The sequence below is a fragment of the Bacillus rossius genome, chromosome 16 (genome assembly GCF_032445375.1).
Source record: "Bacillus rossius redtenbacheri isolate Brsri chromosome 16, Brsri_v3, whole genome shotgun sequence".
Classification (NCBI taxonomy): domain Eukaryota; kingdom Metazoa; phylum Arthropoda; class Insecta; order Phasmatodea; family Bacillidae; genus Bacillus; species Bacillus rossius.
Genome location: NC_086343.1, coordinates 30484384 through 30508311, shown reverse-complemented (window position 1 = coordinate 30508311; position 23928 = coordinate 30484384). Strand labels below are relative to the sequence as shown.

At 34.4% G+C, this 23928-nt stretch overlaps 1 protein-coding gene across 1 annotated transcript in view; it reads right to left on the bottom strand.

Annotated features, from left to right (window-relative positions):
- Positions 1-23928, bottom strand: part of LOC134540351 (helicase domino) — a 329560-nt gene that overhangs the window by 137824 nt on the left and 167808 nt on the right. Inside the window, exons 25-27 of the mRNA XM_063383024.1 lie at positions 21609-21805; positions 14637-14751; positions 14130-14246 (exon numbers count right to left, since the gene is read on the bottom strand). Of these exons, the coding sequence (XP_063239094.1) occupies positions 14130-14246; positions 14637-14751; positions 21609-21805 (429 nt within the window). The remainder of the gene's footprint in view (positions 1-14129; positions 14247-14636; positions 14752-21608; positions 21806-23928) is intronic.

Here is a 23928-nt window from a genome sequence, read left to right as displayed (position 1 = left end):
GCTTTAGATTCTAAAACAAGAAAACGCTCTCCTTATTGAAATTAAAAACTCAAATTTGTACACTATGAAAGACCAATAACAGCACAGCAGCAAAACAATATCAATTATGCGAGAAGAATGAGTGGCACTGAAGGACATAAAGGATAAAAAAATGAGTATTAAAGTTTACGAAAGTGATTCTGAATTAGAGAAAGAACTTTGGTTCTTTGGTCATAAAATCATAAAAATCTAGGGATCGGGTTGCAATTCAGTCAAAAAGGATGTAGTGTGTATGTAATAAAACAGAAACCTTTAGTTTATAAAGTTAAAATATAATTAGTATTATTTGTGAATAAATTATAGCCAGGTCAAGGTGATTAACTGCTTATTTCCTGACTGGGTAAAACATGCATCACAGTTTATGTTTTTGTGCAAATTTTATCACCAGACATACATTACATTCATTAAACTATTTGAAACAAGTGGGGCAAGTTTATTATAAGTAAAGTGGTCAGAGAAACGAAAATGTGCTTGTTTTCATAACTTGAATATTTATTTTTATGCATACACAATGGCAATGGCACATAGAAGGCAAAAGTGATTTTGAATTGGAGGGAGAGAAGAATAAAAACAAATGGGCAAAAAAGTTATAAAACTGTAGGGGTTTGGTTGCAATTAAGTTCGCCCTATATTTAAGTGAACACTAATACGGTATGTATGTAATGATGTAGAAACCTTAATTTATAGTCTAAAGTAAAATCAATGTTATTTGTAAATAAATTATAGCCAAGTAATATAAGAAGGAAAAAACAGTAGAACTTTTTTATAATGTTATTCAAGGGGGCATAAGAAAAAAACATTATAAGCAGTAAAATGTTAAAAGCATAAAATATATATTTAACACTTGTGTGTGTTTGAACTTTTCACCAATTGACTCATCAAACTGTATAAAAACATTTAAATTTAAAACCAATTACGGATACATTTGACGCTTGCCCGCCCTCTCTATATTAAATATCACGTTACTTTACGTTATAATTAAACCCAAAACGAGTTTTAATAAGCTCAGAAGCAATTCAGGGAAAAAGGTATTTCGGCAATAGGCCTACTCACGCAATATGCGGCGAGGAATCTGTGCGACGTTGTAGGTTAACAAAGCGACAAACAATAGAATAATTCATTAAAGCAACCAACCATTTTCGCCCTTTATTTTTCACGTTGCTATAACCACACATATTTACTTATTTCGGGATATAATAGTAAATATGGACAAGTTATGTATACAAATGGATATTTTTTTTTTCGCCACAGCTGAACATGTACATTGGGACGCCATCTTGTGACCGGCGATCTACCAACTATATTTATATTTTATAAGAGTATAAATTAAGTTAAGAAAGCAAGTTTAAATACTTTTTAATACATAGGATTGAATATATATGTATGTACATATAATTATTTATGCCACGTTTATCTTTTCTTTTTAATTATTAATATCTAGTTTATACTTCCACCACCAGGGCAGGGAAATTTCTGCGAGATTCATGCGCGCGCATCTCATCCCTTCCAAAGAGGAGTTAGTTCGCCCCTGCGCATTTCTCCCTATATAAAGGCGAGGTCATCCACCTGAAAAGCAGTTGATCGGCCCGACAGCCAGTGAGGCTGGAATCTGCCCACTGACCATAGGACGATCATAGGGGGAGCAGCAGAACAACTGGCTATCCGTTTTCTGCAGCTCGCACCCCTCCTTTGCGAGTCAGGGCATCCGAGGACCTACAGGGTGGCCACTCTTCTGGGATAATAAAATTCCTGGTTTTTTCCAGGTTTTTTTAAGGGTGGTTTTTATCAATATTTGCATACAATTTGCATTTTTGTTACACAAAAAACACCCAATATGATGTTTTATTGGCGTTAAACAATAGACAAATTAACGATAGGCTTAAAAATTAAATCAATGAACTTGCTTAAAACAAAACCTTCCACCAACAAAAAAATGTATAATCTCACATCACTAAAATTACTTGACACCAAACGCACGTGTTTTGCCCCTCTTGCGTGGCTGGCTAATGATGTTCTTCCCATTTTACCGATATTGATTTTAACATTACACAAATTGCAAATGGCGTTTGTCCTGCACTTTGGATCTTTCTCAACCCATTCAAACTCTTCCGTATATTTGTCATTGTATGTGGTGACCGAACTCTTTGACATTTTGATAATCTGCGCAAATCACATGTTAGATTAAAAAATTCAAAACAACATCCCGCACAACTAAACTTTTAAAAAAAACTCGAGAAAAGTATCTGTGATACCGTGACGCAACAACATGAGCGCAAAGTAAAAAAAATATATATATACACAAAACTAGTGGTATTAACATGCCGTGCGAGAAATTACTACCACCCTACATCATTTTCAGCCAAAATGCTGTTGCTTTTGAATACAGAAACATAATAAGTATGGAAGTCTGAATTGTTAACGGTTTCTTACGTACTACAAAAGTTTTTAAATGCAGTATGAACAAATTAACTTTGACAAAATATAGCTCACGAGCATACTGTCATGCTTCGACGGGTGGTGAACGTGCTCACGTCCAAGTTTCTCCATTATAGGCTTTTAACAGCCGTATGTTATTGCGATCGTTACTTCATAAAAAAAATTCCCGGTTCTAATAAAAATTCCTGGTTGATTCCAGGTATTCCTGGTTTTTTTAAAGAAATCCTGGCTATTTCCAGTATTTCCCGATTTCCCGGTTGGCTGGCCACCCTGACCTATCTCGTCATAGGAAAAATTAAAGTACTGTTGTGATCATACCGTCATTCTCAATGAATAGTTTAGCCCCATCCCTCACCCCACTAGCTATTCACCTACGCCAGCGGACCGCACTTCCGAGCATCCGTGCATCCACCATCAAGAGAACGTGAATCCTGCCGCAAGACCAGCTCGACCTTCTCTACCCCTGTCTACCTCCGGAAACAGGATACCTGGCTCTCAACCAAGAGGGCTCGGTGCAAGAGGAGAGGAGATCACACTCAATGCTCGAATTTGCTAAACCAAGCAACAGTCTGCTTTCAGCTTCTATTTTATTAGTCTTTAAAGACACACCGCCATATTTCTATAAAACTTTTTTCATGATTCGCTATGATAACGATAAAATAGTAAATTAAATCCTTTATAAGCAATAAAAAGACTTGTTTTTTATTAATGTCATTGCAGAATAGTCGGAAAACTAAAACATTGTAAAACTATGTACGTACATCTTAAAACACACTAAAATAGCAAGGAATGGAAGGATATGTAAAAAATTTTTTCCTCAAGACAAGTGTGCCAACAAACATGTAACTGTGACCATTATGTACCTTCGATATATTGAAAAAACAGCATTAGCCAGCCCTAACACATAGCGCTAGTGTTCTGGCATACTTACAGTTTATTTTTCCATACAATCATATTTCAACAATCTACATCTATGGTACAGCAGCGATTATAAATAAAAACACACGTAAAGTAAAAAGTAAACCTGTTAAACTTTACAGATGGGATAAGTGTTGGAATAGTTAGGTTAATTTTTTATATCATTTAATGAAATTTATAAAGAAAACAATATAAGCAGGAAATGCATTATTCATGAAAAGTTATAGGCAGGAAATAAATACATTGTCCTTATGGAGGAAAAAGATGGGACTAAAAATATGACATAAGCAGGAAAACATTATAAGCTTGGAATTGTAAAATGGAAATAAATAAACCTACCAAAAAATATTATTTCAATATTATAAATATATATACTATTACCTAGTTTACATTCAAATACTTTCCGTGATTAAATTTCCCCAGGAGTCAAGTGGCCCTATGGTCTGTTTACTCACCTCTCACCTAGGCGATAGTTAATTGTTCACTTCTGGACTGGATAAAAAACCAAATTGTCACATGTAGAAAATGTGGCAGATGGTATTTTGTATTCCATGCTTACAAAATGAAGCTTATATCAAAAAGAGAGAGAGAAAAAAAAAACTTCCCACAATCCCACACAGAATTAATGAAGTGAAACCATCCCATCCAAGGTTTGACAAGATTGTAAGCAAAACTCTAGAATGAACCAATATAATTCAATTGGCCCAAGCTGGTTGTTTGGCTAAAACAGTATTGCACTAATGCAAAAGAGAAACACTACTTTAAAAAGTGTTTTTCTGATCTTCAGTGCGTAAAAGGTACATAATGCTTGTGGCTCAGTATATATCCTCAAGGTAAGGTAATTGTATTAATATGTTATGAGTTTCGAATAAAGACAATTTATATGACATTTACACTTTAGAGCCAATGCATATTACAGTTCGTGCAAACTTGTCACCAAACATACACTACATAACATTAGGTATTTGAAACAAGCGGGTAAGTACACCTCCCTTGAATGCTGATCGATTTGCGTGGTTCTAGAAGTAACAATAGCTACAAATTACCGGCACTTTATGACTGAAAAAGGATGGTTATATATTTGAAATAATGGTTTTATTCATTTAAGTGAATTTTTATTTTCATGCATTCACAATGGCAACAACACTTGTATAGAATTCATCACAATGTATGATGATGGGAAAAAGAAAGATAGTTTGTCAATTTAAACTATGCAGAAATAAAATAAGATGCCCAAGTGTTTAGCCAAAGTTCATATTACACCATCCTGCAAGAAAGCAGTGACTCTGGTAAAGGAAAAACATGCTTTCCAGGATAGTTTACCTTACACTTACCAGAACGCGCTAGATCACATCAATGGTTAGCCATACATGGCAGAAATGCATTTTAAGCAAAACCATGTCAACATACTAGACCATCCATAATTAGAGCCACGATTATATGGTAATGCGCGATAAAACGAAATAACACCGAAAACCGCTTGAAAACACGAAATAAAACGAAACTGTGCAAAATCCGCGATATGTCACGAAATTTCGTCTATCCTGATTATTTACTTTTTTTTTCCCCCCCATTCTGTAAGGACAATTCACATCTTCAGCACAATCAAATATTTCTTACAGTAACTAGCAGCCATATATATTATATGCGACGGTGAGTCATTCATTCTTTGTGTACCATAATAATTTAAGATGTTGATAACTATGATACAATGGCCGCCGTTCACTTTCTGTAAATACCAAAATAACAAACGTCCAAAATATGTTTTTCTACGATTATGTTTTTAATCATTAAAATATTACACGCTAAACCGCATTGCTTTTACTGTTTATTTAAAATAAAGTACGTAGGCTACCAAAATAAAATTAACCCTGCTTAACGTAACGATTGTAAATAATAAATAGTACATGTTTATGTCGGTATTAATTTTCACGTACGTATGTTGGTATTCGGTATGCGTTTGTATTCACATCTATTCTCCATTGTTTTGATCTTTCCAGCACGGCAAGTTTTTGCGTATTGAGAGGTTAAATTCTTCCTATGTGATTAAAATTTTTTTGATAATGCCTAAAACGAAGGTTTCTGCCAGTGACCGATCGAAAGAATTTTCCAGCGAAGGATTTTATATCAGTGATAAAATTTTAATGTGCAAATTCTGTAACTGCAGGCTAGACTACGAGAGACGCGATACGCTTGTGAAACATGTCGCGAGTGAGAAACATAAGCGTTTGAGGCAAAACTCATCTGTTAAACGACATCCTTGTCTAAGAGTCTTTAATGCCATTAATTTGCTGTTCAACCCAAGAAATGTGAGTAGGGTTAGCATAGAAGATGCAAACCTACAGAAGTCTCTGCATAACTTGCCTTCTGTTTCCCATCTTCCCATTGATACATTCATACATGGCTATGTTGCTTCCAAAAAAATAATTGAGGATGAACTTTCATTGCCAGAAACAAGCCAAATTGATGTTGCAAAGGTACTTTGCTCCCTTAAAGGGGACTACAGTGAATTTGCTCAAGCCAGTTTAAGGGCAATCTGGTTCCCAAAATCAAATGTTGATGCAGAACGTTCATTTTCCAGGTACTCACTGGTAGTTAGTGACAGAAGACAACGTCTCACTCCAGAAAATGCGGAAAATTTAACTATGATAGCATTTCAATAAAACCGTCTTAATAGTAACTTTGGAAGTGCTTAATTGTGTAATTTTGTAGTGTATGTGATTGTAATTAAGTCGTGAAATTTTAGTAGTTATTTAAATGTTTGAATTTATGAATTCGCAAATGAACTTAACTATCTATGAATTTGCAAATGAACTTAATTGTAATTAGATCATGATGTTTTAGTGTTTATTAATATTTGTTTTAATAAATTTGCATGTCGTACAGAAAAGCAAGAAAATTTTGCCGTGGGTATTTTGAGCAAAAAAATAAAACCATATAACACCAAAATCTTTATTTCTTTACACCGAAATTTGTCTTAAAATAACACCACAAAATCTTGACTCTATCCATAATAAAGCATTAATAAATTTATTTCCTTCATTTACTATGTATCTTTGGTCACCTTTTAATATATTAAAGAAAAATCAATTTTTAAAGAGAGTATTTTCTTTGTCAACTAACTGAACTGTAACACAACCTTAAAGTTGTACACTATGCCAAACACAGACAAAAATAGCAAGGCAGCGTGCCAATATAAATTATGTGACAAGAACGTGTGACAGTGAAGGATGTAGATAAGTGGACAAAAGTGATACTGATTTGGAAGAACAGAATTCAAATTTTTGTTTTTTGGCAGAGAATCATACAAATGTAGGGGTTGAGTTGGAATTGAGGTCAGCCTCTCGTAAAAACTGTACATGGTATGTATGTACGTAATGATACATAACATTTAATTTATAAAGTTTAATACAATTAATTAGAGGTGGGACGATACCACACTTTCGATACTCGATTCTGTATTGTTTTTCAGTTCGATACTTTCGATACTCCAGGGAAAAATATTTTCCCATTAAGTAACAATTATTACAAATAACATAAATTAGTTTTAAACTATATAAATCCAATCTATCATACCAGCATTATGTCAGATTAAACTTAAATACATAATGTGTAAATAATTGCATTATATTAATGAAAGATATGAATTCATCATTATATATAGCTACATATAATATAACACCAGAAATGTAAAACACAGTTCATAATCAAGTAAAGCTGACATGAGAAACAGCGGCCTTACAAAATGTTTGAAGTCCTTTCTTGGAGTGTGGGAAAAGTCACCAAGCCTAAATTAGAAATAAAAAAATTAGGCTATTGTAAAATAGAAAATCAGAAATTTTTGCTTGTTCTTTTCATTTTACAAACAACTTTATGCAACAGAACAATTTTCAATAATTTTTTAACTTGAGAAACGTAAAATACAAAACAATCCGATCGTAAGAAAACAATAACAAACAGGTATATTCAATTCAAAGATTAATGAATGCACAAAATATGAGATCCGTGCCTTGGTAAAGCGCTTGGTGCTGGCCATAGATGCTACTAGCGAAGTGCACAGTCTTCCTGATACTATCCATATCTATGGTGCGATAAAGTTATTTTCTTACGTTTGCAAAGGTAAACAATGAACGTTTCTCAAAATAAAAGCATTAATTAAAACGTAATTTATCAGGAGGAATATATTAACAAAAAAGTTTGTGAATTTTAGGACTTTTCCGCTTCGTAAAAACGTATGAAACGGGAAATTAATGATTTTATAAGTAGAGCTGGGCCGATCACCTATTTTGCCGATCATGCCGATGCCGATCATCTGCTACCGATCTTGCCGATCTTCTGAGCCGATTAGAGCCTTTCAAGTACCTCTGATTACACGTTGCTTTTGACGGATCACTATAAACGGTGAAGTATTCCCAGACAAAACTACTTTTCATTGACATGATTACTTAAAAATCACAACATAAATTTCACGGACTAGCGATTATACAGGTAAGCCCGGAAGGTCTTGTCAAGCTTCTCAGACACCAACGTGCAGCTGGGTTTAGGCCAAGGTCATGTGACGTAACATCTACCGAGGCTTACTGCGCCTTAGCAGCAGATGGATAAAAATAGTAAACTCCCCATTATTCGTGTTCATTGGGACCCGCCGATGCCCGGATAATTGAAATTCTGTAAAAAAAAAAAATAATAATAATAATAAACCCGGATAATCGGTTAACGGTAAGGGCCGCCTTCGAATTGTTGTCTCGGCTTAAAAAAATACGGCACTGCCTAGCCATTAGTTCACTGTCATTTACAGCAGCCGAAGAGAGAAAGATAAGATCGTGCTGACCTTGTACACATAAATTTTGGGTAGCTCCCCACCCCCCTCCCCCCCTTCGACCAGCCGAATGCCAGACAGACATCACTCGCCAGGCGCCTGTTTGGCGGGCGGAAAGTAACTCAGCAGCACGTGAAACAACATTCGAACAAACGGGAGACCGGAAGCAGAAGTCAGGACATCTCCCTCAAGTTTAAAGAGTGACAAATGTGACAGTTGAAAGGGGGGGGGGGGGGGGGGGGGGCGCGACACAAAGGGTCGGTACAAACAGCGTTGCAGATTTTGGCGGCCCACGCGATGGCTTGCATTGTTTGCCGGCCGCCGGCCCGCGTGACGTTAATTTTAAGCGCTGACAATTTTAGCTTCTCTTTTTTTTCTGCACTTTTAAATCGTCCCGGATTATCCTATTCCCGTATTAGCGCGTCACGGAGTAACGAGGTTCTACTGTGGGAAACAAAACTCTTCATCAACCAGGTTTTTATACAAAAGAAAGTTAAGCTCTATTTCCCGCTAAACAGGATAAGAATATTAATTTCGCTAAACAAAACTTTCAATAGGCCATATTTAGCGAGAAAAAACTAAATAGATGAATTCCCGAAGAGTAGTTGTTTACTAACCACAAAACTACTAGCGCCATTAATCCGTACGAATTCCGTCGCGCGACGCGCGTCACTCTAATCTCTGGCGTAACATAACCAACCTAAACAACAGTCGCCATTCGCCATTCCGGTAATATTAACCGTAAATGGTAAACAAATACATAGTTTTCGGTTCGTAAATGATAAATGACTTTACAAATAGTATAATGGAAAATTATTTTACCGAAAGTACCGTAAATATACGTGGAAATTGATACTTAGGTATGTAACTGTTCAATGTTTATAAAACTTACGGTATTTGTTTACTTTATTGGTATATTTTTTTCGTGTGTGGTAGGTTGAAATTATTAAATCCTATTATTTTTCGATGAATAATCAAATTTTCTTCCCGTAAAGTACCGTAAACAAACATGGAAAGTTGTTAGGTATAGGTAATTATTCAATGTTATAAGTTTGAAGTAGGAGACCAATGATCGGCTCAAATAATCGGCTACGTTTTGCCGATCATTATGATCGGCAAAATTAACAAAATCGGCCGATTATTACGATCGGGGATCGGCATCGGCCCAGCTCTATTTATAAGTGTATGTTCCGGGAAAGTAAACCATTGTAAATATAGTAGTACTTTCGGCGGGACCAAAATTAATCGGCGTATGACACGGGAAAATGTATGAAACGGGAATGTATCATCGTGGTTCTACTGTACTTGTATTGTGTACGATGGCGACTCAAAACTTAATTCAAAACAAATGAACAAGCATTCCGGTATCGAAAAAATGTATCGAACTTACAGTTTCGATACTCGATACTTTGCGATACCGTCAAGTATCGAAGGTATCGAGGTATCGAAAATCCCATCACTACAATTAATGATAACAATTAAAAGATAATAGCCACGTGAATTAAGAATTTTTTAAAAATAATTTTTTAAATGGCGAAGAAACAAATTTATAAAAGATTTGTATTTTGGCTATTATAAAAAAATTTTAATATCACAACACTGTTCGCATTTCATAATTTTCACAGGGGCCAAGGTGGTCTTTAGGTCTGATCACTCACTCACTTCCCACCAAGGCAATATTAATTGTTCACTTTCTAAATAGGTTAAACATGGAATTATCACATGGAGGAAATGTGGCAAATGGTAAGTGGTATATGATGCATCATTATTGAAGCTTTCAGCAACAAAAATTAAAATAAGTTGAAAAAATAATGACAAGAAATTTCCCAACTACCTACACCAACATCCACACAGAATTAATGATATCAAATTAAATTACCAATTTCTAGTTTGTAACCTAAGATTGTAAGCAAAACTCTAGCATGAACCAATCAAATTCAACTGACCCACGCTGGTTGTTTTGCTTTAATAGTGTTGCACTAATGCAAAAGAAAAACACTACATTAATGAGTGTTTCTCCGATCTTCAGTGCGTAAAAGGCAATAAAGACTTGAGGCTCAGTTTCGCCTAAAAGTCAAGTAATTTATTGTATTTATATGTCATCAGTGTTATATTAAGCAAATTTATATACAGTAGACTCATGATTATCCGGGAGCGGTTATCCATTTGCCGATTAACCGTGCCAAATTTCACTTTCATAAACTGCAAAAAGAAAAAATATTTTACTTTTTATTTCCAGGCACGCACAACGGCAACGGAACTTGAGAAGAATTAAATTTAATGCAATAAATTAGAAATGTGACAAATTAATAATATGATGAATCAACAAACAATATTTTGCTTTTCCTCAATAGATATTTGCTTGCTTCATTGCATAATTATTTCCGGCGAGCCCAAGTGTTCAGCAAACATTTATATTCTGCCACTAGGATGTGCTAGTGGCAAATCATGGCAGACAAATATTTAGTAAACAACAGTGCCTGGAATTACGTTAACATGTTAAATAATCTTTCTAATATTAGAGAACGTTAAGATTATGATTATTAAATTCTTATTAGAACTGAAATATATTTTCTATATCAATAAAATTATTATTTTGTAAACCAGAAATGTTGTAAGTGCCTACATAGGAAAAAAAAAATGCCATGCCCAAGCCCTATTATGTAAACAATGCAGAAAATGAATTTGTTAATTTTAAATTAAAGGTTGTTTAATCTCTAAATGTTATTCAACATTTATTTAAATGTACTTCAAACATATTTAGATATGTATTAGAACTGAAAATTAATTTTAACAAGAGTAGTGTTTTGATTAAAATGGTAGCCAGCAATAACCCTTACCTATTTGGAAAAGAATTATTTTGATTACAACTCTCTCTTATTGAAAATAATATGTGACTAGCTTTGATTAATGCTCTGTTTTACTGGAACGAATTAGGGCATTACTTTGAGAGATGCGCATTACAGTGTTTGTATAGTTAATCGGGATAAAAAAAAAATTAAGTTTTTTTTAGACATTGTTTTAACTGTGGTTTTCGGTTATCCATGGACCCCTACCAGACATAACCCCGAATAATCGGGGATCTAATATAAATAGTTTTTTCCACTTTACAAGAATTAATGGGGTTACACATTACATTTACAATAGCTAAAATTTTATGCTAATTAAATTTTTTATTGGAAATAAATATAAAATATTATGGAATCTAAATCAAACACCAAAATACTTTTAAATAACTTTTGTAAATTACTTTTAAAAATGAATTTTCACAGATTAATATTATACGTAATTTGGGTCCGAAAATTAAAGGAAAAGAATGACAAATATTTGCTTTCACCCCCCCCCCCCCATCCCCTTTTTTTTGGATTTATCAAACATTATAATTTTTTTCTTTAACAATGCATCAGCGTTGGAGCGCCTGTGGCCTTAAACTTTGGTTAGGAAAAGATTGTGAGACACTTAACTGTTGTGCGTTGTGTACCTCTTTCTCTATCAGTGTTACCACACTTTTCTCCTAGGAAATATCCCTGAGCATTCCCTGTCTTCTATGTTCAAATAAACATAATAACCCTGTCTCAACAATCTTGCACTATACATATTTTTTAGTACAAATTGTTAGTGAATACGAATATCTAATTCAAATAGTACAAATGAGAATCAAAATACTGCAAAAAAAAATTTTCCATTTCTTGTAACAACTTTGAAAAATTAGACAATTATTACTAAAATGAAAGGTTGGTTAATTCAGCTACAATAATTAAATAGAAATTGTTTGTAAAAATATTAAATTATGATATAATTGTTTTTTATAATGCAGCTCACCTAACTTAACCTAAATACCAACCATTCTTTTCAGTTCATATATGCCTTATTTTCCACAATCTACTACTTTACATATTGATCCTGAAAATTTTTACGAACCACGAAATACTATGAAATCAATTGCAATCTATTTAAAAAAAGTGGATCTTTTTTTAAAAATTTTTGTATTCTGAAATTAGTGATTGAATGAGCTCATATTTACATATTTAAACTAGGGGTGAGCCGATGCCGATTGCTGATTATTAAGATCGTCCGATTTTGGTCATTTTTGTCATTTGCATGATCGGCTTCATGCATGCCGATCCTTTTTGCCGATTACCGCTTTCTGAAGACAAAAAAAATCTCAACGTAACACAAAATGGCCGACATATTTTTTGCTTCAGAACTGTTGCTTGACGTTTTTAAGTAACATTTACGTTACTTACGTATTTTAATCTTTTCTGCAAAAAAATAAAGTAAAGTTATTCTTAAAAATTAAACATATTCATGAAAAGTACGTGTGTTAAAAAAGAGTAAACAAAATCACACCAAACCATTTAATAAGTCATGCATCGGGGCCTGTTCTTTTCGCGATCGTGATTAAACGACGATAAACGCGAAATCACAGTAAATTACAGTTTTTACGCGAAAAACCCAATAACACAGCGTTTTTACACGAAATCAGAGTGTTTTTAAGCAAAATTTAAATACTAGGTAAAAGACTAATCTAGTCACTGGTAAACAAACACCGCAACATGGCAGCCACTGAACATTAGTCATAATGCACTAAAGCAAACAAAAGCTTACACACGCTCACGTTATAATGTTAAACTCAAAAATATACTGTAAAAATATGTAAAACTACAGTGTTTATTTTCCTTTCCGGCATAATGTTTGGACAAACAGGCGAAGTTTTAAAGTCTACGCACACCGCTCAGGGCACTGACGTCAGCTTGGAACAGCGACACCCGATAAATACAAAAGAAAGCAGATGATTGGCCGAACGGTGGCGGTGTTTGGAACAGCCTTACGTGAGTGGCCATACCACGTCAGTCGGGGGCGCTGGCATATAGTTGGAACAGCGTCGTAATATCAAGCAGAAAGCATTTTAAATCGCGCCAAAAAGCGGAAAAATGTAAACAAACAATCATTTTCGAATGGTGTGATGGTTAGTTGGTAACAGTGTGTTATAGATTTTGTTAAAGGGATTAATAGATTTCCAGATTAGTTTATGGGAACAAACTGATAATCAGTGTCTAAATCAAAAGTTTGTCATATAAATATACATAACCGAACTGTTTAGGGTATTCAGTAATGAGTAGGTTCAAGTAAAATTATTTAACTTAAATAATATTTAACTTGAGTAATTTGGAGCATATTTTACAACCAACTTAAATAAAAAAACACTAATCGGTCAAAAAAATCGGCATGATCGGTACCACATTTCTGGCATCGGCATGATCGGCAAATGTGGTGATCGGCTCACTCCTAATTTAAACCCTAGTTATTTACAAGTTTTAATTTTAAATGTCAGCCATGTAAATTGTAATTTAGTTCAGAAATATAAATAAAGTTTTTTGCTGATATCATCTAGCATCTTAAACCATTATTTACGATTTTTTACACACATTTGAGCCGCAACCTCTGTTTCATCCTAGACATATACAGCAAGTAAGCATCTTCTGTATCATATGGTGTTAGATCGATTGTCACTATCATTTTATACTCTGTTATAACTATGATTATTTCTTTTAATGCCCATCTTAATGGAGTGTCCGTGTTTTGTGGTGGTGTAGTCCATGGTTGACATTTTACATTTTATTTTTTACCACTTCTGGTGCGTGTGATGAAAAGAATACCAATAAAAATTGGTTAACATTTTCAAGTTTGAAATAACAACCATGCTAAGTTTTTTTAAGTTGTTTACACGATTTTTTCAGTTACAGTGAGACAGTAGAGAAATTTTTTTTAATACTTGTTGCATGTTTGAAACATCGCTGAATAAAGATAATTTAATATTCATATTCATGTACAAAAGTTCAAATATTTGCAAAGGCCTAATAAACAGGAAATGGAAATCTTGAGCTTGCAACATGCAAAACTGCATGACACTCACTTGCGCTTCTTCTTTCTGTCTCCTCTCACGCTTGTTGGACCGCTCCAAAACATCTGCCATTCTTCGCGATGCATCCAGCTCAGCAACGTCAACGTTGAAAAGATCCTGGATTGTGGTCTGCATAAATGAAACACAAAAATAAATTAACTCCATACATTAAACACACCAATTAATTTATTGCAAAGAACTATACAATACAACAAGTTACATTTGATATCAAAACTCACTTTTAGGGAGAAGAATTCATGTTTTGATACATTCATTTAAAGAATTTTCACGCTGAAAATTAATTCCCAAACTGACAAAGTCAAATAACATACTAAACATATAAAAACATCAAAAAATAATGAGAATTTATTTTTACATAATAAATGCATTATACAAAATAAACACACCATAATATTTTTCTCAGGTAATTTTTTTAGAAAGTGACCAAAATATAAAACCAGCCAATACCTATAGAGATGAACTGGACACAAATTGGAATAGGAAAAATAAGAAACTTACACTTTTGAAGTAGGCAGTGGTGAAATTGCCACCCTCAATGGCGAGGTCTCCGAGGAGTCTCTTCTGATTGGCCTTCTTCAGGATGTTCTCCTCCACAGTCATTTCGCTGACCAACCTGTCACAAGCAAAATTCATACACTGAAAATTACACCTCAACTGTGACTAAGACTGTTCTTGTTGTATGCTGCACCATTATAGATTCCTGGATGATCCGAGATAGACAACAATGTATTTAAATTATGAAAAAAACATAATAAACCATTAAAGTGGCAGGCTTCTGTGGTACAACAGTGTGCCCTCTATCTTAGCATCAAAAACCAGATTTCATTAAGTTGTCTAATAGAATGATAGAAACTTAAAATTTTAAGAGCGTAGAAATTTTAACATTTACATTAATTTCAAAATATTTATAAATTTATAATCAAATTACAAAATGTTTCTCCTGCAAATAATTTGGTAGTATTTTTATGGTGCCTTAACATGAAGATATCAATTAAAATAATAATTCAACGAAAATCCAAATAAAGATGGATGTAGTTTTATAGCAAAACATATAATATAAATTACATTTTTCACTCAAGTTCAGGAGTTATCTTCCCCACTACAGATTCATAGCTGCCAACCTTTCATGCCAGTCATCAGTAATCACTCGGAGGCATATCCAGGATTCGGTGTGGTTAGTTGAGGGGGAGGGGGGAGGTAGTCACGCCATCCCCAACACCCTTGTTAATAACAACACTACAGAACATACATTAAGCTACATTTTTCAGCATAGGCCTACTGATAACAGCATTTTGAAATGAAGAAATGCACTCTTTACATAAAACGTCAATGTTGTCTGTGTCATAAACTTTAAACTAACTCTTTAAGTCAGATGTTTCGTTGCATGTTTTCCAGCCTGCAACTGTTTTTGGGGAAAATGTTTTTTGTGAACAACAACTCTGCATTCGTAACATCCGTATCGTCACTGTTTACAAAAAAAAAGACGAAATTGATTTATTGTCTGATTTCACTTTCGCATAATCTCGGTGTTTCTTGCAATCAAAATGTCTTCGGCAGTCGTCTCTACTTCCGTGGGCAACCGAAAAATCACTATTACAGACGTTGCAGAATAAGTTATTCTCAATGTATTTTCAATGCCACTCTTAAACGGTAAAATAAGTGACGCGTAGCCCACGCAATCCAAACATAACGGCCATGTTTACAGTTAACACGGAAAGGACGCCAAGACTGCTTGTAAAAAACGCCGCAACAGCGCTACTTTTGCAAGATATCGACAGCGATAACTATCGTACTCAAAGCGTCAGCGATATCGTTCTATAGTATACACATATCACTTAAACGGCTTTTTGTGGTTTTTGTAAAAAAAAATCCGTAATACTTTCTTACCGACCCGTAATTCAGTAATATATGTCACTACACCGTAATAATTACGGACAATCCGTAATGGTTGGCAGCTATGCAGATTCTACCACTATCAGCTTGTACTGACTTCTATCAGTGCTCTTCACTACTAGCCATGTGGCAAAGGAATTTAGTTTTTATAAATTAGGTTGTAAGCCATCTTCCACTAAGCCTCCTGACAAATGTTCTATAATATGCAAAAACAATAATAAAAAATATGCTTCTGCTCTAACCAACATTTTTTTAAAGGTATCTGTTTAAGGACTGTGTGGATTCACTAGAAGTAACACCCGCTACAGCGAAGGAAAAATGAAAAATTTTCAAAACATTTCAGCTAACTAACCAATACTCCCACCATCTTACAATTGATTTACCATAGAACTAGTGATGTACTTAAACGTACAATGAAGCTAATGAAGTTTAACACATTGTGACAACATAAGCTAACAAAAAAACGCACTTTGATTAATCAATGATCCGAACATCGCCTAGAAAATTGCTCACATATCCCACTTACACAACCTTACATCTGTATCCTGGGAAAATGTGCAATCATGGTAATAAATTATGATATGGAATTTAGATTCGGTGGAAGAGTTACATAACTAAAATTCGGAGGAGTTTAAGAGTTGTTTACAAATTGTGGTAAAATATATGCTACTTAATGTATTTTCTTGTTTGGAGGTTAGTTTTTATGGATTAATTTTGTTTACTTACAAATAAGGTAATGGTTGAACAAACCATGTGCAATGGTTTATGACTAGACATTTCGGTGAAGTATTTTCATTTTCAGATAATGGATAAAAAAAAAACAGAAAGCAATATTTTTGACCACAAATATGAAAATTCTATATGCTGTTGATCAAAGAGGCAAAAATTTAGACCTTGCCAAAAGATTTAGGCTGGCTTGCATAGTCGTGACTTGAGGTAGAGTAAAGTTATTTCTCCATTTGATTAACCTGTTAAGATTTTACTCACCTGACTCTGCAATGGCCCTTAGCATTTCAAATTAAACTCTATTAACTATACAGCTATTTATTTTAGTGATAGGTATCACTGTTATGTATGTATTCAGCTCTTTATAAAGATATCACACTATAACAAACATACCCAAAATCAGTGCCTTCAAGTTTGTTATACTGAGGAGTAGACTATGTGCGCGCATTCTACACGAAAATCACAGTACCTAACTAAACATGATGATGCCAACTAGCGCTGAGTACACAGCAGCAGCAAAAAAAAAAAAAAAAAAAAAAAAAAAAAAAAAAAAAAAAGGGTTAGCAAACTTTTAAAATAAAACTTACATATCTAACAACTATATATTTCTGTTAATTATGTAACTGGTAATATCCTAACGAATAATGTACTTCATCTTAAGAAGACACTGTTTTATTGGAAAAGGGTGGGAAGGAGGGGGGGGGGGGGGGAAGAGAGAGACACACACACACACACATACATACATCTTGTGGAGAAAATGGGGGGACCAAAACATTTTTTGACCATACTGGACAGGAAATAGTATTGTGCTGGTACATTTTAACAGAGTTATAATATAATTACTGTACTTTCGCATTATAACCACTACACTGCCTGACAGCAACTGGGTATCAGATTGCTGTAGCAAATCTCTTTGTCCAGTGATCTTTGGCAAGGTCTTTACTACCCAGAATATAACAGTAGGACCAAAAACATTGCATGACTTTCATGTGAGAATTTTTTTCATCCAAATTTTTACGCTCTAAAATAACAGCACAATAACTATACGCTTGTGACGATTATGCTATAAAACACAGTATTTTCCTGTACCATCTAACAAAAAGACAAAGAGGATTGCTATAGATTTTTGAAAATGAAATTCCCTGACTTTTCCAGGTTTTTCAAGTTTGGAAACTGCAATTTGGTTCCAGCATATTTGCAGCACGACTATCATGAAATTTTAATTTTATTACTAGAATTTTTAATTTAATATTCATACTAAACAAACACACTATTAAAAAGATCAAATTTATTTACACATTTCAAACAAGTTAAGATATTAGTGGTGCACTGATGCGGATACCGATGAATCGTAATCGGCAATTATGGGTACTTTCCGATTAATCGTAATCGGCGATTATCTTAACGATTACTTTGCCGATTATCTACGTCCCGGCGTAATTAAGTAGGTTTTTACCGTGTAATATTTTGTTACACATTTTACGACGAAATACGGTAATATTTGCATATAATACAAAATACATCTTACTCCGTCATAATTCGTTAAGTTTAATAAATTTCATTGCATCGAACAATAAAAAATTAGGGGTGTGCGGGATCCCGACGCTTCGGGAAAAAAGTCGGGAAAGTAGGCTTCCCGAAATGCCGGGCGGGAATTTTATTACTCCCGAATTTTTCGGGAAATTGTATAAAAATTTATAAATGTTTACTAATTAAGTGAAAATGTTTTCTATCAATTCAAACTGTTTTTACAACAATATTTTTTATGGATTCGTACATTTTTGAAGGGTTTCCGTACTATTTAAACGCAAAACATCTTCTAAACGTATGCCGATCGTAGCGACAGCTGTGGTGTGCAGTGTATTATGATAATCGTTTATACATATCTAATTGGAATATAAAAAACACACATGGAGTACCTTAAATATTGTATGCGTTCATACATATATTTCTTCAAGGGTACAAATTTGCAAGATACGTGAATAGTCAGTTATATAACGTTATTGCCATAACCATTGAATATTTAATCTAAAACCACTGTGTGTCCTTAGACACAAACAAAACACACGCGCAATCCAACCTTTTCGCCAAAGATATAAGAAATACTAGACTTGCGTTACATAACGAAGCGTAACCGTTCTCATTACTTGATAGCAGTGGCGATGTAGAGAACTGTATTGGCACTTTGAAAAATATAAAATCACGTAGTTTTACACCACTGCTCACGAGTATCTAAACATCTATGATTTTGCTTTGGGAGAAAAAAATAGTTGTTTACTGTTTAGTTTGGCGGGCTTTGTCGGCTGACGTTACGTTATTAAAGCTTGTGCAAAGTATTTGTTCCTATTTTCGATGCCGTTGTATATTAAAACAAACTAGCAGCCTACAAATAATGGAAGTCGCAACCGATCAGCTTGTTACTTGTAAACCTAAAAGTGTTTGGAAGTATTTTGAACGTCTGACAGACAGTAAATCCCTGGCAAAGTGTGTCTCGTGTGAAAAATCTTTGAGATGCGAGCATAGTAGCACGTCTGGATTACCAAGACATATCAATAAACATCTCTCTATAAAAAAAAAAAAAATTTGAGGATGCTAAAAAATATGAAGTCGCCGCTGAAAAAAGGTAAAGTGAAGCAGACAAAAGAAATAGCAGCAAGAAACGTTGAAATGGCCGTCTTCTCATATTAGAAATAAAAAATTTTTTTTTTTTTTAATTTTCCCGATCCCTTCCCGTTTCCCGCGGGAATAATTTATTTTTCCTGAAAATTTCCCGCAGTACAAAAACCTATTCCCGCACACCCCTATAAAAAATACATTTTTCCTACACATTTATTTACGTTTCGTCTTTTGTTTAGTGGCCTTGCACATTACCTATAGCCAGAAACGTAAAATAGATGGCACACAATCAAAATACCACAAGCAGTTACAGTGGATTCTATGACAATTGATCTTTTCGAGTCGTAGTAGCGGTTCAAAATCGCGGTCCCGATACCTTCTAGAGTTTATCACTGCGTTTTACAAACTCGTTATGGGCGTCTTTGGTAACATTATCTGTTTTTGTGTTATTTGTATATGACGTGAAAAGTGAAAAAGTATTTATAATTTTATATATTCAGTCAACATTAATAAAATCACATGTGCTACAATTGGTTTTGAGTCATTTTTAAATAATTATAGTGAGATGGCGAGTAGGGAGAAAAAATGTGAAGTGTGGAAACATTTTTCTATAAACTGAAGTGAACAAAATAAAGCAGCATGTTTACATTGTTAAACGGTAATTTCTCGATGCAACCTTATGTGATAGTCGATAATAATGATAGTTTTCCGCAACAAAAACCTTACCCATTGTAAATTACAATTATTAGACTGTAGTTCAAGTTCTTTATAATAACAATTATAAACAGAAGTTAATTTAATTTACACTTTGCAATGACTTAATAGTGTATTTTATATATTTTTATACTGTTATTATAACTGTATTCTCAATTTTACCTAAATTTACATGGGAGTAAAAAATTTTTTGTGTGCATTATTACACTTAAAAAAATTTGTTCATTATAATCGGTAACTGAATCGGTATCTGCCGATTATTGCTCTCATAATCGGTAATTGAATCGGTAATCGGTAAAGTCATATCGGTGCACCACTAAAAGATATTGCTATTTTGCAAGTTAAAAATGACAAAGATAAAATGTTCGCAAAATTTACAGTATTTTTGACATTTAAAAATGCAGATAAGTCTATACACATGACCCCTAACAGCAATACAAAATCATAGTTCACAAGATTTTAAGACTGTTGCTTGGTAATTGAACAGATTTTATTCAACATAGTTGGGCTTCCTTCATAGCCTCTACTATTTTTTGTTTTTGTTTTTTACTTGCAATTCTTGAACCATTTCTGAATATAGCTAGGCTATAATCACAGCACGCCATGGAAGTGACGTACAGGAACAATCGCTGCAGTTTTGTCATGGAATGTTCAGTTTAAAGCGTGTAAAAAAAAAAAAAAAAGGGAGATGGAGAAGGGGAGTGGGTGGGGGGGGGGGGGGGTGTTAGGCACGTATGCATCATTAACACCTGTTGAGATAGACACGTTAATTGCTGTTCACATGAATTTTACAATGATGAGGGAGGAAGAACCACCAACACCGCCACACATGCCCTCATGCAAAAAACACTCTCTCTCTCTCTCTCTCTTGCAGGTTTATTTTTATATTTTACCCTCCTCATCTTGCCATTGCAGTGCTGCAGTGACATCACACATCACTTGCCGGTCCCAACACGGCGGGCAGGCAGACTTACTATAACTGCGCTGTACACGGAGCTTCACACTACTGCTGAGATATTATAATTATACAAATTATACGTACTTGTGGAGTTATATTTAATAAAAACCAACTGGGTTGGCTAATTATTTGTGCAGATTTATAAACACAAACATATATGTAATTTTTTATACACAAAGTAAAAATAGCATAAAGTTCGCACTACATTTATTTAACCTAAAACTCTGCATAAAATGTGACTCATACACAGGTATATAATATAGTGATACCCATATGCTTTAAAAATTAAAGGGTTTTACCAGATATTCCAGGAAAAATTCACTGCTTGTTCCAGGTTATTATGATTTTCCTTGTTCAATGATTGTGAATCATTAACCTAATCTAGGCTAGCCTAACCTAACCTTTGTGACAGTCCTGCAATGACATTTTTCTGCGTTAATGTATTTCGGCATTGTGGTACACAGCAGTTTTCTAGCTGTCGGCGTTGTAGTAAATTTGGCATTCGGCGTTATGGTTTTCGGCATTGTGGTGCATCCCCCATCTAGACCGGCTAACAGACTCACCTATATATATGCACATCCCGGGTCTGCCCGATGCGGTGGCAACGATCCTGTGCCTGAGCGTCCATGGTAGGATTCCAGTCGCTGTCGTAGAATATCACAGTGTCCGCTCCTGTGAGGTTAACTCCGATGCCGCCAGACCGCGTTGACAGGATGAAGCAGAAGATGCGTGGGTCTGCGTTGAATCGCTCCATCAGCATCTGCAAAGCCCCAAGTGAAGGCCTTCAGACATCAAAAGATTGTAGCTTAGATTCTTACCAACAGTAACCAAAATGGGAAATAAAATTTCAGTCATATATAAATAACACTATCTCATTCACAGAAGTAGGTAGTACAATCTTGTCTATCCATATGGAAAAAAACAATACCAGTGATGTACCGATGTTATCACTTTAGTATCTGTATCGACCTGTACTCCCAATTTTCTGGATTTCCAATGTAATTGTTTCCAAATGAAACTAAAAAACCGATACAAATGATAAAAGTAAAAGTTCATCCATTCAGGTTTCGCCAATATTATCAATTTACCCATTTAAAGTTTCAAACGCATCTATTACTAGAATTTTTTATAAATAATTGAGGTCCTTGGAATTTGGAAGAAACAAACTTTGGGAAACTCTTAATCCAATTGTCAGTACAACACTTGTATGATAAAAATATTTAAAAAAAATCATGAAACAGCAGCTAAAGGTAACACCAAGTACAGTGAAACCTCTATTTAACAAATCTCAAGGGACCAAAATTTGTTGTGTTTGTTGTAAAGGGGTTTGTTAAATGGAGGTTTTGCACAATATATTTCTAGTCATCATAAAGCTTCACATAAATGGCTAGAACTGTCTTTCTGAAAAAGTACATAGAAAAAACTTGTTTAATGGCCAACCATTTGATGCTTGGAAATTATCAATTCCCATCCCCAGTGCTTCCTGGCGTGCCTTTTCTTGTAAAATAGGCCCAGAGACGTTGATGTTAGATACCCTAGCCTCCATTAACCAGTCAAAAAGTATCTTTTCCAAGTCATCATTTTTACATACTTTCACACGTTTTCGATTTGTCCCTACCAGAGAAGCGTTGTTTTCGATCTGTTCCCGGTTGGATAATATGGTTGAAAGTGTAGACGCCGTGATGTCGAAACGTTTAGCTATATCACTTTTTTTTCCACCTTCATCAACTGCATTTAAAAATTCTAATTTTATTTTAACGTCAATCTGTCGCCGCTTTTTAGGATTAGAATTCATTTTACAGTAGTAACGTGATGATTTCCGTAACTACGTGCGGAAATAAATAATCAGTGAAAACTGAAAACTGAAAAAAAAAAAAAAATAATAATAATAAAAAAAAAAAACGGAAATTGTACTACACCATAGATAAAAATATTTGCGTGTGCACATCTTTAACCATGGAAATGCAAAATACACTAGTTGTTCGTCTTGCCAGAGCGATGGAACGAGAGGTTTCCGCCACTAGCGCTAAATGTACCCGCCATTTTGAATAAAGTGTGGCATGTATACACGACGTGTGTTATCCATGATGCTTTGTTTATTTATTGTCTTCCGCGATCGTGCATATTATTTAAAGGTTATACGCACATATTTTTAAGCAGTGAATGCAAAAAAATTAGTGGATGTCTTGGAGGAGATGTTTATTTTTGCCTGTTTTTCAAAAGTGGCAGTTCCTTGTAAAGGGAATTTCACTATTTCGTAACAAATAAAATTAGGTATTTAGATGTTAAAACAGCATTGATCTTATGGCGGTTCGGCGGGACCAAAATTTTATTTCGTTGCATGGGGTTTTTCGTTAAATAGAATATTTGTTAATGGAGGTTTTACTGTGTTAAGCGAGAAGACCAGCAACAATGCAGAAAAATGCAGTCAATGCTCACCTGTCATTTTATGAACTATAATGTACAGTGCAGTTTCGACAGTCTTTAGAGGACAAAGAATAAAACAGTACAGTTGATATATTTTTGATACTTTTACATCAATATTTTCACTTAAAAGAAGTTAGTTAAAAGTAAAATTTACGCATGTATATAGTCATTAAATGAAATTGGCACCAAAATTTTATTGTTAGAACATAAGTTGCCGCCAGTGCATAAACAGATTTTTCTTCACTTTGCACTGGTTTCATGTTTGTATTAGGAATGGGGTGACCGAATCCAATATCATGGGGTGACCGAATCCAATATCCGCCGAATCCTAGGGATTCGAAGCTTCGGCAGGTCTGATATAGGATTCGTCAAAGGATTTGGTTTTTTACTATTTACGAAAAAAAAATACAGTAAAACTCGCTTACGAGGTCCAGCATGGTAGGTTTTTCCGTATAA